Source organism: Musa acuminata, chromosome BXJ1-3 (assembly GCF_036884655.1).
Source record: "Musa acuminata AAA Group cultivar baxijiao chromosome BXJ1-3, Cavendish_Baxijiao_AAA, whole genome shotgun sequence".
Taxonomy (NCBI): Eukaryota; Viridiplantae; Streptophyta; class Magnoliopsida; order Zingiberales; family Musaceae; genus Musa; species Musa acuminata.
In genome coordinates this window covers 16,637,659-16,656,151 of record NC_088329.1, presented here as the reverse complement: position 1 = coordinate 16,656,151, position 18,493 = coordinate 16,637,659, and the positions used below count along the sequence as shown (strand labels likewise).

The 18,493-nt window shown below is 36.6% G+C and overlaps 1 protein-coding gene across 3 annotated transcripts; it reads right to left on the bottom strand.

Moving 5' to 3' along the window:
• Positions 1-2,576: 2,576 nt before the first annotated feature.
• On the bottom strand, positions 2,577-7,635 carry LOC103973555 (acyl-CoA-binding domain-containing protein 3). 3 transcript variants are annotated; one of them, XM_009388162.3, is made up of 5 exons: positions 6,667-7,635; positions 5,535-5,640; positions 5,351-5,454; positions 5,151-5,224; positions 2,577-2,914 (listed from the first exon to the last, which is right to left on the bottom strand). In XM_009388162.3, the coding sequence occupies exons 1-5, from the start codon at positions 7,455-7,457 to the stop codon at positions 2,811-2,813; spliced, it is 1,179 nt and encodes a 392-aa protein (XP_009386437.2). In that variant the 5' UTR covers positions 7,458-7,635; the 3' UTR covers positions 2,577-2,810. The 3 variants fall into 3 exon arrangements, with proteins under 3 accessions (XP_009386437.2, XP_009386438.2, XP_009386439.2); XM_009388163.3 differs by having other exon boundaries at positions 2,577-2,896; XM_009388164.3 differs by having other exon boundaries at positions 2,577-2,866; positions 6,667-7,634.
• Between the last annotated feature and the right edge of the window lie 10,858 nt (positions 7,636-18,493).

Here is an 18,493-nt window from a genome sequence, read left to right as displayed (position 1 = left end):
TATCTACAATGAATATGAAATACATTTTGATATGTTTCAAACGTTTGCGATGTATTTGACGATTCCAATTATATATAAAGCATTCGCAAAACATACAAGTATTTATGATAAGATACAAGCATTTATGATAAGATACATTGCATACATTTACAATACCAATTTGTCATCAATTTACCACATTTTGGTATTATTTCTCCCCCTTTGTCATCAACAAAAAGGAGAATCATTCAACAATGTAAGTATGGTAAACAAGATAAAGCAAGTTTCACACCAATTCTTAATAGAATTTTACTCGAGGGCTTTTTAGTTCTTTTTTTACATGTGCAAATTTCTTTCTTATTTTTGTCATAAAAATAAGATGAAGATGAAGAAAGGTAAGGAAAGAATCCATTAAGAACCAAATACATAAAATAATTTGAATCAAGTTAAATTCAAAACAATAGATGTGTTTCATTAAATCATGTTTCAATTTTAACAAAGAGAAGGGATTTAAAAAAATGATCAAGATATCCATGTGAATTCATAAAATTCATCTTTCATGAGAAGAATAAGGAAGAATTCATGGGAGAGGAGCATCACATAAAAAAGAAATTCATGAATAAAACTTCATAAATCAAATATGTTTCTTATTAAAAATTCACAATAGTGAAATCCGTGAAAGATGCATTTATCAATGAATTCTATGTGTGTATCATTAAGCGATGGAGTAAGGGTATAAAATAAATTTGATACCAAGTAAATTGATATTCCGGATTTCATAAAGGCCTTAGAAACAAAATGAAATAATTTCATGAAAGCCTTTTAAAAAAAATCGAGAAAGTTTGGAAAAGATATACATCAAATTCATGCATTCGGACAATTTAACATCCCTAACTCTCTTCTAATAAAACCAAATTATTCTCCATTTAAAGATTTTGTAAAGATATCAGCTAATTGATGTTTCGTATCAATAAACTCTAAAGATATGTCATGGTTATTAACATGATCTCTTATGAAATGATGCCTAATGTCAATATGTTTAGTTCTAGGTATTGAATAGGATTTTTTGTTAAGCATATTACACTCATGTTATCACATTTTATGAGAATATTCTTAAGATGAATCTTATAATCTTCTAATGTATTTTTTATCCATACAACTTATGCATAATATGAACTTGTCGCTATGTATTCGGCTTCAGTTGTAGATAGTGCAACTGAGTTTTGTTTATTGGAAGACCAAGAGACAAGTGCATGACTTAAGAATTGACATGTTTGGAATGTGCTTTTTCTATCTATTCTACGTCCAGCAAAATCTGCATTAGTATAAGTAATTAGTTCAAAGTTTCAGATTTTGGATACAATAATCCTAGATTAGTGGTTCTTTTAAAATATATAAGAATTCTTTTAACTATTTTTAGATGAGATAGCTTAGGATTAGATTGAAACCTAGCATAAAGTCCTACACTAAACATGATGTCCGGTTTAATTGCGGTGAGATATAGTAAACTTCTTATCATACCTTTATAGGCTTTTTTATCAAAGCTTTCTCTACTTTTGTCAATATCTAACTTAGTGGAGGTACTCATAGGAGTATTGATAGCTTTTGAACTATCCATATTAAACTGTTTTAGCAAGTCTAATGCATATTTTGTTTGACTAAGAAAAATATCATCGCTAAATTGTTTAAATAAATTATAAATAAATTACTAAGGGTGATATATGTCCATCCGGGTCTAACTTGTTTAAATAAATTATAAATAAACCACAAATAGATTATAAATAAATTAGAAAATATCAAAAAAAACTCTTAAATAGAAAAAGGGTGATATATGTCCATCCGGGTCTAACTTTTTTTATATGTTTATATGTTATTTTTAATAATATAAATTGATATATCACTAAATTATTTAATATAATTTATTTTGATATTAAGATGATATATTATATATATATATATATAAATATTTTAAGTATAAATTTAACTTTTTAAAGGTCAAAATTAATAAACAAAATATTTTTAAAACTTAAAAATAAAAATAATGGTATATAGATCTTTCAAAATTTTAAATATATTAAATATATTTTTTATTTTATATTTTAAAATAAATGAATAATATTATTATATCACCCTTGTCTTTATAGTTAGATAAATTAGTTTTGATTTATTATTTTTATTATTATTTAATATAATTTATTTTGAAACAATTTAAGTGTTAGATTAGTTAAACTAATTCAATTATATGAATTAATTTATTAAAAATTAAAAATATCTTTTAATGAAAGAGAAGATATAGGAAAAAGATAGAAGTTATTGGAAGATTATTTTATCATCTTGAAAAGTCAAAGCTCTTTATGAGAATTATATATATATGTATATATATATATATGAAGTGTGAAGTGGAAACAACTGTCCCCTGCCCCTCTACTGAATCACGAAGATGAATTGAACTTTTCCCGTTGCATATTAAAAAAAAAAAGAAGGCCCTAATCTTTCATCGCGTGGAAAGAACTGCGGATTAGAAGTCCAATACCATGCAGTCATAATGCGCAATGCATTCTGACCTCCGAGAAGAAAACCTTGGGCACGTCTGCATATACAGTTAATGTATTTAACACCTTAATATTTAACATAATATAAATAGATATGTACAGCATATACAGTTTAAACTAGGACACGAGCACCAGCAAGAGATAACTTATCAATCAGACCAATGATGGAATAGTAGTTGAGGGATCAGCACACAATCAACCATGTACTTGGACCAGCTAAAAACCAACAAGCACTGGGTCTACAGACACAGGATCAACCGAGCTTCCCAGCTGCAACTTTCAGAATGCCACTCTTGGCGGTGAGACCAGGTTGAAAAGGAATATCTTTGTCAGTCCTGTTACGTCCACGCTTATCCAATTAAAGACTGCAAACATATAGAAGACTAGAAGAAAAGGCAAACTTAAATTCAAGAATTTTTAAAGTTTTACCAAATACCAAGAGGCTAAGGTTACAAAATTACAAGAACTTGAGAGGGCAAGTAGGTGTACTAAGACATTGGCAGTAGTAAAAAGGAATATTTAATATTAATATTCCTTAGATTTTTAAGTACAATCCAGGAAAAGCAATAATTACTGGGTTTTCTAAAAGGTACTTTAATGCCTAGCTAGCTCTCTGCTGTATGTTTGCCCGCAGTTTCATGTTCTGTGAAAAGCTCATATAATATCATTTTTGACCTAAAATTTGGTGCAACACATCTTGAACAATAGCACTTATGGCAAAGATCCACGAGTTGTCTGACTCAGTGGTGTTCGGCATAACTCCAGAATCCATGAGTTGCTTAATTATGGCAGAGACTTTTTGTCTCGCATTCGGACAGACCAATGTATAGGCACATGAGATCTAAAGTGGATAATATCAGTGCATAGTTGTATGGAAAAGTGATCTAGGGATGCCTTTTGACTTGAGCTAACACAAGATGAATATGTCTGCATAGAGATTATCTAACTCTCAATGTTTCATTCAAAGTTCAGAGGCTCATTCCTCCTTTTTAGGACTGGTGACGCATTTGATGTCATTACCCAAACAGCCTGGACACTACCCACCACAGCTATGGAAAGAAAACTTTAAAAGAGACCTATAACCATTCAATATTGTCCGATGTTAATCTTAGACAGGACAAACCAGCAGTCAAGCCACCTGTACAGGTACTTTTCAGTTATTTTAAAAGCACTAGACATCAAAAAAGACACCAAGATCTCAAAATGGCTGAGGCACCTGCCTGCACACCTACTCAAGGGAAACAGGGCGCTCCCAAATATTAAAATTTTAAAATATATATTATAATTAATACATAACTAAATATAATTACAAAAATAAAAATGGTGCAACAAGTTAATCAACGTCAATATGGTAATATTGAGGTTGCGAGGCCTCAAGTTAATCGACCACAAACTCCTAAGTTTTATGTAACACACTAAAATTACACAACACACAGAAATTACGAGGCCTCAAGTTAATCGATCACAAGCTCCTAAGTTCTAACTCCTAACAAAGTAACAGTGCACCACCTCAATATGGTGCAGCAAGTTAATTAACGAAAGTATTACATATAAAATGAGAAAGAGAGGACTGAGAAGATGGAGAAGTAACCGATGACTCTAGAGAAAGGTGGGAGGAGGAGGAAACCAATGATGGACGAAGCTAGAGAGGGCGATGAATGAAGCTGCAACGGTGAATGAATGAAGGTGCAACAGCGAAAGAAGGCAGCAGACGAGTTTGCCAATGACGGCGGATGAAGTGGATAGAGTTGCAGTGGTGGACGGAGTATATGAAGGCGATGGACGAGGGATGGGGTTTCACTTCTAGTTTCTTTCACTGGGTCGAAGGGGGCATTAGGGTAAGTAGTGACATTAGTTGGTTCAATTAAACCAACTTGCTCGCCCAATCAACCTGATTTAGCTTGAGAGCTCACCCGAGGTGCCTAGCACACCTGAGAGATGCTTCGCTAAAACGCCATGCCTCGAGGTGTTGCGAGACGCTCAAGTCTTGCTTCACCTCGCTTGAGTGCCCTTTGAAAACATTGGTACTTTTCATTAAAAAAGAAGTGGAGATAAAAAGAACATGAGAGGTGGAACAAAAATAGATGATGATACAAATATGCAGACCTATAAATAATAGACAAAATAGTTAACAGGTGAAAGTGGAGAGAAATGGCAATAAGATGAAAGAGCCTCATCTCACAACAAATGGCAATAAGATGAAGGATCAGAAGTAATCTATAGAAATTACTTCTGATCCTTAAATAAGTGGTCCTAGTGCCTCATCTCACAACAAATAGTTCTCGGAGGATATAGAACCTATCTTTTAGTTTATTGCACTGAGTTCACCAGAACCATAAAAGTAAAACGCATGCAACTTGCTTGTTACACATACGCATGGGTAGCTGCATATACAACCCTTTCAAAACAGTCATGCGCTAACGTAGCAAAGTGTCAGTACAGCAATGTGTCATGCGACCATATGAGCTGGTGTGTCTTAGAGAATCAACCATCAATTGTTAATAGATAAGAGTTATAGAATACTCGAGCATAAAATAACAAGCTACAGAAACATTCATAAGCACTCTCCTCCAGAAATCAAGGTTAAGAAGTAAAAGATTAAGGATCTATTATGGGTACCTTGTTTGGAAAGTTTGACACCAGTATTTACATCATCAGCGACACCTTCAATGGCAGAAGAATCTTCTACCAAACTGCAAGACATGACATTACACAAGTGATGACATGGTGCAACCAAAGAAATTATACGAAGACTATAGAGTTTTGAAACTTATAAAGTTGATTTAACTGAACAACTTGGAAATGATTATGAATCTTACACTTCAATTTCAGAATTAGATTGAGAAAACTTTGAATCGAGCTGGTCTATTCTGGATGCCTCTACTACCCGAGGATCACTGCCAACATGACCTTTGGCTTCCTCCTAGTTAGTATTCCATAAGCCAGAGTGCATTAGCTTGACTCATGAATCAACTCAAAGAATAGTTGTTACTCTTAACTTACCCCATACTTCTTTGCTGTCCATCCAGGAATGCTTTCATTTAGAAGACTGATATACTGTCCCATAGCAGCTTCTGGATCCATATTCCCCAGTTTTTGCCAAGCATTCCTAGAGAAATAGAGACGAGGTCTTCAATCAGATGCACAAATATGTTTCTGTACTCCGTTAATATTTAGAAATCATGTTATATCTGAACTGTGAACTCCCGTCATCACATCATTCCTAGAGTTAATGAAACTACAGAGTTATAGAAAAACTAGTCTGCAGATTAAATAATCCATAATGAGACAAGACGTAACAAAGGGAAAACAAGGAATAGAGCCATCATAACTAGATATCCTTGCAACAAGTGTTATTCTTCTTGGAGGGGTAAATAGAATGACTTAGTGGCTATCCAGTACATGAGTCTCTGACTTCATATCACAGAAGGAATACAACCAACTCAAAAATTGCATCCACTTCAATCAAGAAGATAAGTTCTCCCAGCAAAAGAACATTCTCTTTAGTTATAGCGTGGAACTTTGGGCAATACATAATTTTCACTGATCACCAGAAACTGATAATCTTATGAAACCACTAATGAAAGATGAAGATGGAAACAATAAACTTAATTAAGAGAATCCATAAAAAACTTGGCAGACCTTTCTGCCTGGATATGACCCCTATCAACATCCTCATAAGTTGATACCAAATTTTCTAGCTAAAAGGTAAGCAAGAGAGCAAATATCATTAAAATTTGAAAGTCATGCAATAATCTACAAAAAACTCTCTTAATGATTGTAGTTCTCATGCATCCAAAGGAGAACACCACAAAGTTCCCCTAAATTCATTTGTCGAGGTTAGAAGCTACCACTTCGTAACCCCACATGGATTGACACCAGGTGGCTTATCAACAAGCTATGTGGAAAACCAATATCCTGCATCATGTCAAATGTTTAAATTAAATCAGGTAGGCAATGAATCTACATCCTACTTGCCACAGAGTCAGAAAAAGGCCTCCTGAGATCCAAAACATAAGCAAACTCCAGATTATGATGATTGCTCCATAGTTAGCTTAACACCATGATGTATCAAGACAATACGAGGAGTTAACAAGTATAAACAGAGCATTATTGAAAAAGCAACCGACGGTACCATTTGGCACGGGCAGAAACCTTCAAAGCCATGGGTTGTGGCTCATGGCACGGACCCTCGGTCGCAACCTTATGCAGCCCGTACATCTGCATTTGCACCTCATTGCTCAGTTTGGACACTGCATCCCCACCTTTCTTGCTACCGACGAACTCGCTTGCAACTCCAAATAACATCTCCAGCTCGCTTCTCTCGATCCCCTCCCACTCATCCTCTCCATGAAGCAACGATCCTACCTCGCCTCCGTCTTCCTTGTCTACCGCGTCTTCTCTGCCCAATTTCACGACTTTCTCCACCGCCTTTTTCCCATCCTCTTTACCCTTGACTGATCCCCCTTGTTGCCTCCGGGAATCATCATTAATTCTTCCGATCTCCACTTCATTATCCACTTTCTCTTTCTTCGAAGATGATTCTTCTGACCTAGTAAGATCAACTTCGGAAAAGAGCTTATCAGCGATATTTTCTCTATTAAGGTCGAATCCACTAACCTCGTCGCTCCTCTCCGGTCTCTCTTCAAGCAATCTTTCCTCTACGACTTCGAAGACCCCGGTCTTCGGGCGATCAGATCCGGCTCCGTTGCCACTAGACGACTTCCTCTCCGACTTCTCTGTCTCCTCCTCCTCCTCGATCGGATCCGAGTCCATCCCTGGACCCGCAACCCGAGCGAGTGGAACGGCCTCCGGCTTAACGGCGGCGGAGGCGGCGGAGGCGGCGAACTTACCGACGAGGAAGGCGAGGAGGACGGAGATGAGAGCGGTCAGGAGAAGCTCTTCGAAGAACTCCATCGTCCCCATCCCCCCTCTTCGCTTTTTGTTTCGTCCCCTAGCCTTCTTCGCTTCCACTCCACGGCACGCGAGGCGGAGGAAAGCAGAGACGAGAGGAAGGAAGAGATCGAGATCGACAAGGCAAAAGGAGGAAGACAGGATGAGGTCGGGGTGGGTGGCGTTTCAATGCATGTAGAGATTGGGAGAAAGCGGAAGACCTGAGAGCGCCAAAAGGCATATTCGCTTGGCCACGCCGGCTTACGTGTCGATGGAGACCTCCTGCTCTCGGCTTCTCGAAACGTGGCTTGTGATAGGATGATGCAGCTCTGCGTCTTTCGAAAGCGACACGTTTCCTACCCGCTGAGCCCTACGCTCTCCGAACTAACCGGCTCTCTGTTGGTTATGAAATCGGCCCAGTATGGACCCGCACATTGCTCACAAGGAGATGCCGTTAGGCAGTGCAAATGGGTGACACAACATGCTCCGAGGATTGGCGTGATATTTTATGCAGAATAAATTCCTATCTGCTATTCCCCGCCCAAGTTGTTACCCGATAATTTATTGGTGGCCTTTAGCGGAGCCCACATGGAGCTAAAATGATCAGGACAATCCATCACGTCGATTACTTTGGCCAGGTTGGACCTGATCCGGGTAGGTTCGTTCGCGGTGGGGCGTTGGATCTGACGATTGTGACGATAAATCCAGAAGAATGACGGCGTCGCGCTCCATATTTCGCGGCTGAAGCCGAGCCCCGTAGATGGCAGGCTCCGGCTAAATCGACGACCGTTATAGGCCAAATCTCGTTTCGTTTCGTTTCGTTTCGTTTCGTGCGTTATAATATAGCGGTGGAGAATTGGGTGTTGGAGATGTGGATGTCAGGAATTCGTGCACTAAAAGTTAAGCACAGAAACTATTATTCTTTTGGTTTCATAGGGTGTATGATTGCTTTGGATTGATTATACGTGGAGCTAAAGAGGAGGCAAGGAATTATTTCGATATTGGCTTTATTATTAGTACGGGGAATAAATCAATAAATTGAGGAGGGTCAAAAAAGGAAACGAACAAACTTAAAATCCTAACAACTTACAATGTGATACGAAGTAACATAACAAGTTCACGTATAATGGAATCTACATTTTATAGAATAAATAACATTCAAGCAGCGTGCAATGGTTTAAACTAGATCTTTTAATGGATGCAAACCTTACATAATTGCTTGATGCAGATACGATTAACTTGAATGGATACCAACACGAATCATAAGGATGGATTGTATTGTATAATCGATTTATCGTGTTTCTTGCTCCAATCAACTGTGACATATGGCGTCGGGAAAATTGTACACGTAAGCTTTCGTGGGCACAGCTAGCATGACTCTCTGCGCTTGGAATTGATTAGATGCGTCTAAAAGGATCACTTATCACAAACAGAGAGAAGATTTAATCAGACGATGATCAACACCACGTGGTGGACGCACTTGATGGAACACGTAACCCAAAGCTACAAAAGGAGGGGCGTGGCTCTCGAGATCGGAAGAAAGAGAAAGAAAGAAGCGAAGCGATCTCCAAAGGGTGAGATGATCCAAGTGCTTCGGCCTCGCGAGACAGGTATGTATCTCCCTTTCTTGCTATTCCTATTTACGGAATTCATCGATCTCTCTTGTTTCTGGATCCTTGCACTTTGGATCGATTCTAGGGTTTTATCAGTTTATTTTCGGTTGCAAACTGTTCTTTTTCTTTTGGTTTTCCACCTGTTCTTCCGTTTGGAGGATGTGTTTTGAGGTTTCAACATGATTTTCTGTTGTATTATTGAGTTTCATCCTGTTATTGGGTTCAGCTTCTTGGAATTTTGTCTCGTTCCCTATTCCTGTTTAACCCTTCTTTTCTTGTGTTTTTGCAATCAATCGCTGTTGTTTTTGGATGCTTTGTGTTAGAATACGTGCCCTTTTATAATTGAATAAGATATATAATAGAATAACTAATTGATATTTTAGTCAATATATACTAAGTCCACTACGGAATGATTCCTCGGAGATATTCTTGATGGGAGGAAATCTTCTGAGATCTCATAACGTATAGACGCACCTCTCCTCTCCTCGACTCTCTCCCCAAAATCTTCTCCCCAAATCCATCAATCTGTGTGATCCTGTGAAAGGATAGGAAGAGAGGAGAAAGGGTCTACTCTTCGCACTCCCTGCAGATTCCGCAGCGCGATCGGATTAAAGACGGAGCCTACAGCAATCTTGGATCACGGTGCTGAGCAGATCAAACAAGATCTCTGAACGGATGGCATCAAAAGGTACGCATCGTGTAATTAGATCTATGTATTGATTTCAATCCTGGCATGTAGGTTAATTCCGCATTATTGACTTAGCATAATTACAGATTTTTATGCTTACAATTGGTATCAGAGCCCGGTTTTTGAAATCATGCATTAGATCTGTAAATTAATTTACGATGCATAATTACCTTTATCTTCCAAGAACTGCTAAGCAGTAATGGTCACCGTCGACCTCGCTGCAAATCTGCGGTTACGCCGAGTAGCGTACGCATTACAGAACTCGTCCCATATGCGGACATCATAGAACCCGTCCTATATGCGGACATCATAGAACCCGTCCCATATGCGGACATCACAGAACTCCGTCCGTGCGACGGCATCATAGAACTCCATCTGTGCGACGGCATCACAGAACCCCGGTCGCACACGGCCAGAATCCGTCCATGCGACGGCCGGCCGCACGTAGGCAGACAGCCCAGGTGGCGGCCATGCGTGAGTTGGTCGTGCACAGGCGGCGGCCGCGTGCTGGCAGCAGCCACCCGCGCGCAGGACCCGCCGCAGCGGCAGCGGCCGCGCGTGAGCAGTAGCAGCCCCGCGGCAGCAGCGCCGTGGCGGCAGCGCCGTGGCGGCAGTGGCTGCGCACAGGATAGAACTGCCGCTGGCAGCCACGTACAGGCGGCAGCCGCGCACAGGCGGCCAGGCCGCAGGCAGCAGCGGCAGCGCCGCTCGCACAGGCGATGGCGACGGCGATGGCAGATTAGGGTTTTGGCATATTTACGTTTTTGCCATCGAGGCTAGGGTTTTGAAAATTACAGTTTTACCTTTTGCAAATATCATAATTACAGTTTATGTTCTGTCAACATATTTATGGTTTTGCCCTCGGGTCTAATTTCTGCCAAATTACAGTTCTGCCATTCACATATTTTCGATTTATATCTTATCAAATATTCCCGTTTTTTTATCATTATGAAATTGAGAAATTTAGGTTAAATTCTCAATTATAAAATTGATAAATATCATTTATTATAATTATGATTAATTTTAATCATGATTATATTTTTTGATTATTTGATTGGATTTAATTTTGATAAATAAAAAAAAACTATAAATTATGGTTTATTTTATGGTTTTCTCATATGAATTATTCATTATATATGTGGTAAATAAAATTAAAATCCAATTATTGTTTTTGGAATTTTCATTTATTTATTCACATGTATATGTTTGAAATTATCATATGAGTTTTATTAATGTTCAATAATTATTATGGTTATTTATTATTGAACTGTTTTGCATTAATATTCAATAATTATTATGGTTATTTTATTATTGAATTGTTTTGCATTATGTTCAATAATTATTGTTGTTATTTTATTATTGAACTGTTTTGTATTAATATTCAATAATTATTATGGTTATTTTATTATTGAATTGTTTTTGCATTATGTTCAATAATTATTGTTGTTATTTTATTATTGAACTGTTTTGCATTATTGTTCAATAATTATTATGGTTATTTATTATTGAACTGTTTTGCATTAAATTTCAATAATTATTATTATTATTTATTATTGAATTGCTTTACATTAATGTTCAGTAATTGTTATGGTTATTTATTATTGAATTGCTTTACATAAATGTTCAATAATTATTATTGTTATTTTATTATTGAACTGCTTAGCAAAATTAAAGAAATATTGATGAATATTATTTGTAATTTATTTCCTTAAGTTTTATCTGACTAGAAGTTGCCAAAGTGGCCTAGGATGATAGACTTTTGTCATATGAATTAAAATAAAAGTTTTATCATTTATAGGACATTTTTATTTTATATCATGGCATTAGTCTTGTAGCCACCAAAGTGACGTGGACTAATGACTTATAAAATAATATTAAAGAATTAGTCCTAAATGATATTAAAGAAATAATATTCATAATGGCACATATAATTATGAGATTTAGATAATCCCAAAAGAGAATCTAATTCAAATAATTATGTGGTGGGGTAGGATGATACTATTTTAGATATCCTTGCAGTTTAGGGTTGTATACCCAAAGGTAACAATACCTATTCCTCAAGGATGTTATCAGTCCTCCAAAAATATTTTTGAGTGAACACTAGATATGTCAATATTTCACCCAAAGGTGTAATATAGATTATATCAATAGTTCATCAATTTTTGATAAACTCAAAACATTAATGTTGTTATATATCTTTTTGCAGTGGTACTTCCGCATATATATTCATATGCTTCAAGTGTCTCTGTACTTTCTGGATCAAATTATTCAGAATGGTTAGAGCATGTGCAATTCACACTGGGTGTATTAGATCTTGATCTAGCATTACTTATTGAAAAGCCCGCAGACTTGACTGATGAAAGTACTGCAGAACAAGTTAATGAAATGAAGGCTTGGGAAAGATCTGATAGGCTTAGTTTAATGTTCATAAGAATGACAATTGCAAATAACATAAAGACTTCATTACCGATTGCAACTAGCGCAAAGGAATATTTAAAGGTTATTGAAGACAGATTTAAATCTGCTGATAAGTCATTGGTTGGCACATTGATGAAAGAACTGACTACGGCTCAATATGATGGTACTCGAGGAATTCAGGATCATATCCTCAATATGGCTGACAAAGCTGCAAAACTTAAAACATTAGGCATGAATGTTGATGAATCCTTCCTTGTGCAATTTATTCTCAATTCTCTTCCTTCTCAGTTTGGCCCATTCAAGATTCATTACAATACAAATAAGGATAAGTGGGACTTGAATGAGTTGACTAGCATGTGTGTTCAGGAAGAATTGAGATTAAGGCAGAAAAATTCATATAATGTCATGACGACTACTCAAGGAGGTGGTAATAAGAAAAGAAAGTTGAAGCATCATCCATCAAAGAGATTTGCTAAGTCTGGAAATGTTAAACGGACTAATGAAAAGAAAGCCTTTACTGTAAAGTGTTTTTTTTGTGGCAAGAAAGGACATGTGAAGAAGGATTGCATTAAACGCAAGACTTGGTTCAAAAAGAAAGGTATTAACTCGACCTTTGTATGTTTCGAATCAAACATTACAGAAGTTCCTTCTAACACTTGGTGGATTGATTCCGGTGCTTCAACTCATGTTACAAATAACATGTAGGGATTCCTTTCAATTCGGAAATCAAAAGAACATGAAAGATTCATCATTATGGGAAATCGTCTTAAAGCGAAAGTGATATCAATGGGAACTTATCGTCTACGCTTAAAGACGGGTCACTTGATGGATCTTGTTGACACATGTTATGTCCCTACAATTTCTAGAAATTTAATTTCTCTTTCTAGAATTGATGAGTTGGGATATTGTATTTCTTTTGGTAGTGGCAAACTCAGCATATTTTATGATTCAATAAAAGTTGGTTCTCGAATTCTGTGTGATGGTTTGTACAAAATTAATTTGGATCTTGAGTTTGCAAAGACACTAATGACCCTGCAATCAAATGTTGGATTGAAACGTAGTTTCAATAATGAAAAATCTTTCATATTGTGGCATAGACGATTGGGGCATATCTCAAAGGAAAAAATTGAAAGATTAGTGAAGGATAATATTTTGGAACATTTAGACTTCACTGATTTTGATATTTGTATAGATTGCATTAAGGGAAAGCAAACTAAACAAATAAAGAAAAATGCCACAAGAAGTAAAGAACTCCTTGAGATTATTCATACTGATATCTGCGGACCACTCCATATTCCTTGTTTTAGTGGAGAAAAATATTTCATCACATTTATAGATGATCTGTCCAGATATGGCAAAGTTTATCTAATACATGAAAAGTCTCAAGTCGTTGATACTCTTGAAGTATACATAAATGAGGTTGAGAGACAATTAGATAGAAAAGTTAAAATTGTCAGATCTGACAAAGGTGGTGAATTTTATGGCAGATATGATGGATCTAGTCAGAATATTGGTCCTTTTGCTAGATTCCTAGAACAACGGGGTATTTGTGCTCAATATGCATTACCAGATGTGCCACAGCAGAACGGTGTTGCTGAAAGGCGAAATCGTACTCTAATGGATATAGTTAGGAGCATGATGAGTTATTCCTCTGTACCTGAGTCGATGTGGGGTGAAGCTCTTAGGACAGCTGTGTACATCTTGAACAGGGTTCCTAGCAAGTCAGTTTCATCGACTCCATTTGAGTTATGGACTGGTAGGAAGCCCAGTCTGAGACATCTACATATATGGGGGTGTAGATAAGAGTATTCAATCCACATGAAAAGAAATTGGATCCAAGAACTATTTCAGGATATTTTATTGGTTATCCAGAAAAATCCAAGGGATACAGATTTTATTGCCCTAATCATAGTATGAGAATAGTAGAATCTGGTAATGCAAAATTCCTAGAAAATGGCGAAATCAGTGGGAGTGAAAAATCTCGAAGGATTAATTTTGATATTAAGGAGATTCAGGTTAATTCTCCTATATCATCTCCTGTCCGAGAGATTGTTGTTCCTCAAATCAATGAGAGTATTGATGGGGGTGAACAATAAAATAACATCCAAGAACTCTCACATGATGTTGATGTCGCCGCTGATGATCTTGTAGAACAATCACAATTGGCAGATTTGAGAAGATCTCAAAGGAAAAGGAAACATGCCATTTTTTATGATTATGTTGTATATCTACAAGAATCAGATTATGATATAGGAATAAAAAGAGACCCCTTATCGTTTTCACAAGCCATAGAAAGTAACGATTCTGAAAAATGGTATGATGCAATGAAAGAATAGTTAAAATCAATGGTACAGAATGATGTCTGGGATCTCGTTGAATTTCCCAATGATTGTAAAAGAATCGATTGTAAATGGGTCTTTAAGACAACGCGACTCAACAGGCAATATCGAACGATATAAAGCCAGACTTGTGGCCAAAGGTTTTTCTCAGAAGGAAGGCATCGACTATAATGAGACTTTTTCTCTTGTTTCTAAAAAGGACTCATTGAGAATCGTTATGGCATTAGTAGCTCATTATGATCTTGAGTTGCATCAGATGGATGTGAAAACAGCATTTCTGAATGAGGATCTAGATGAGGAAATCTATATGGAACAACCCGAAGGATTCATAGAAAAGGGAAAAGAAAGTTGGGCTTGTAAACTTAAGAAATTCATTTATGGCCTTAAACAAGCTTCCAGACAATGGTATATAAAGTTTCATAATACCATTACTTCCTTCGGATTTAAGGAAAACACTATTGATCAGTGTATATACCTGAAGGTAAGTGGGAGCAAGTTTATTATATTGGTCTTATATGTGCATGATATTTTACTTGCCAGTAGTGATCTTGGTTTATTGCACGAAACCAAGATATTTCTCAACAAGAACTTTAAGATGGTTGATATGAATGAGGCATCCTATGTTATTGGCATTGAGATATTCAGAGATAGATCTCAAGGATTATTAGGATTGTCTCAGAGAGGATATATTGATCGTATCTTGGAGAGATTTAATATGCAGCTTTGCTCAACTAATGATGTACCTATTACTAAAGGTGAAAAATTCAGTCAAAACCAGTGCCCAAGAAATGACTTAGAAAAGAATCAAATGAAGAATATTCCTTATGGATGCGCAGTTGGAAGTCTACTATATGCTCAAACCTATACAAGGCCAGATATCAGTTTTGCAGTTGCAATGCTGGGAAGATATCAAAGCAACCCAGGAATGGAACATTGGAAAGCTGCAAAGTAATGAGATATCTACAAGGGACAAAAGATTATATGCTCACATACAGGAGATCTGATCAGCTTGAAGTAACTGGATATTCAGATGCTGATTTTGCAAATTGCCTCGACAGTAGGAAGTCCACTTCAGGATTTGTATTTATGTTAGCTGGTGGGGCAATTTCTTGGAAAAGTGTAAAGCAATCGCTTATTGCATCATCAACAATGGAAGCTGAATTTGTGGCATGCTTTGAGGCCACAAATCAAGCTTTATGGCTGCGAAATTTTATCTCAGGACTTGGCGTGGTCGACTCAATTGCCAAGCCGCTGAAGATATTTTGTGATAACACCGCAGCAGTTTTCTTCTCTAAGAATGGCAAGTACTCAAGTGGTTCCAAGCACATTGAGTTAAAGTACTTGGTGGTTAGAGAAAGAGTCCAGAAACAGCAAGTGTCAATTGAGAACTTGAGCACCACTATGATGATTGTTGATCCATTGACAAAAGCCTTACAGTGCAAAATATTCAAAGAACATGTTCTTAGAATGGGGCTTGTGAGCAAGTCATAAAAGATATGGTGATGCATGTTTATGTGGATGCTATTATTGACATTTTACTTAATTAAAGTTATCTGTTTCTGCTATCCTGTTTACATTTATGTTTATGCATATTATGGTTGAATGTAATAACAGGATTGTCTTGACAAGACAAATTACAGGGGTCATTATGGACTATGTTAGGAAAGACTAACAATGTTGTGATACATAGAAGGGAGTATGACATTGATGAAATACAACCGCTATGACTCGCATTGATAGTTGGACTTAATATAGTATTATTGTGTTTATTGGATTTATTGGCTTATTTTTTAAAACATGGCCATGTATAAAATGCTTTTCAAAATTTCTTGGAATCTAATTAGGTAAAATTGTTTTCAAACAAATTTTGTTTTGTTTGTTTTGATTTTGTATCTCTTTTATATCTTATCAATTAATGGGCCAAGTGGGAGAATGTTAGAATATGTGGCCCTTTTATAATTGAATAAGATATATAATAGAATAACTAATTGGGTTTCGTTGCGATATTTTAGTCAATATAGACTAAGTCCACTACGGAACGATTCCTCGGAGATATTCTTGATGGGAGGAAATCTTCTGAGATCTCATCGTAGACCCTCTGCTCTCGCCTATAAAAGGACAGGATCTCTAGGGGTTGAGGGTGTGTTAATGTGTTAGAGCGTCATAACGTTGACACGTATAGACGCACCTCTCCGTTGAGGGATTCAGTTATTCTCCTCGACTCTCTCCCCAAAACCTTCTCCCCAAATCCATCAATCTGTGTGATCCTGTGAAAGGATAGGAAGAGAGGAGAAAGGGTCTACTCTTCGCACTCCCTGCAGATTCCGTAGCGCGATCGGATTAAAGACGGAGCCCTGCAGCAATCTTGGATCACGGTGCTGAGCAGATCAAACAAGATCTTTGAACGGATGGCATCAAAAGGTACGCATCGTATAATTAGATTTATGTATTGATTTCAATCCTGGCATGTAGGTTAATTCCGCATTATTGGCTTAGCATAATTATAGATTTTTATGCTTACAGCTTGCGCTTTTGATCGATTTTAATATTTCGTCACTTCTTGTTCTCTGTTGCATATTATTATTATTTTCTTTGGTTTTCACCTATTCTTTCATTTTGAGGATGTCTTCTAAGATTTTGGCATGCTTTTTTGCTAGATTAATGAGTTTCTTCCTATTCGTGGGTTCGGTTTCACGAGTTCTTCCTATTTCGTGGGTGTGGTATTTTATTGCTCATGTCTTGTTGATTTTCTATTGGATTTTGTTATCTATTCTAGAATTTCTAGCTTATTATCAATCGCTTGTTCTTGGTTTTTTAGTGCGTTTCTGCTTGATTCTTATGCCTCTTCATCAATGTTGACCATTGACGTCTATGCTTTATTATTGGTGTGGGACTCTTACTGATTGATTGATTGCTACAAAAAATAATAATGGTGGATAAAAAAAAACAGGGACCAATGTCCTAAGTATTACATCTCTTAAAAGTCCTAAATACTAAGTGTTCGAATCATCGATGAATTTGTCTTCGTAGCCAAAGATAAGAGAACATAAGAAATGGTGGCTCTGAAGATGATAAATCTACCTAAATGGGGAAAAAATGAATGACGAAAAAGTGAGATCAATTGTCTCGTGTCATTTCACCATTCATCGATCATGGAGCTAAAGGATGTGATCCATTGCGATTGTAGCCATGATATTATTTTGCTCTATCATGGAATATGTCAAACATGACCTCGTATATCACATAGAATTCAAGAGGGAACTTGATTTATGAGAGCAGAGTCAGGTCAAGCTTCTTACATGTTAGCCCTTGCAAGATGTCAAGTATCTTCGTTACCATGAGATGATTCATACAGGCAAAGACAAAAAAACATCCTATTGAATGAACTTGAAAATTAAAGATGTATGATTTTGAAATGTGTCATAAATTTGGATCCTCATCCTACACTAGGGGGTGGGGAGCTTTTGGTACCAAGCGCAAGAAGTTCTATTGGGATTAAATAATTATTCTATCACTATTGATATATAGTCCATTTGTTGCGTCATGACACAGCTCGTCTGCCGACGTAATTATTCAAGGGAAGCTTGAAGTTGGATCAACTATAGAAAATTATTAAAATTATTGAGACACCTAATAAAATTATTTGGCTTGAATTTCCTTGTCCGCTGGTCTCCTTAGTTATGTCAAGCAACCACATAATAACCGAGAGATGTTTTCATTGACAGTCATACTTGGATATCCCACTTTCCTAGAAATTAGTTTTGAAAATTTGAGATAATTTTTAACCTATGACCCCAAGCAAAGAATAACTACCAATGTTGCTCTTAGACATCCATGGTTCAGAGTCATGACATCTCATCTAATATGTAATCACAACTAGAACATATGCCTAAGATTAGAATTTCAATTGGACTTAAGATCTTACCTATCATATGGGAACCAAGATTTATATTGGAGTCCAATTTATATTTTTATTCACATTTGGTCATTTAGCTTTCTGCTTTTTTTTAT

Excerpts from the sequence above, each read along its gene's own strand:
- LOC103973555 (XM_009388162.3), bottom strand. The coding sequence starts at position 7,457 with ATGGGGACGATGGAGTTCTTCGAAGAGCTTCTCCTGACCGCTCTCATC. Across the intron at positions 5,641-6,666 it reads GTTTCTGCCCGTGCCAAATG|GAATGCTTGGCAAAAACTGG; the intron begins GTACCGTCGGTT and ends CTATTTCTCTAG. Across the intron at positions 5,455-5,534 it reads GGACAGCAAAGAAGTATGGG|GAGGAAGCCAAAGGTCATGT; the intron begins GTAAGTTAAGAG and ends AATACTAACTAG.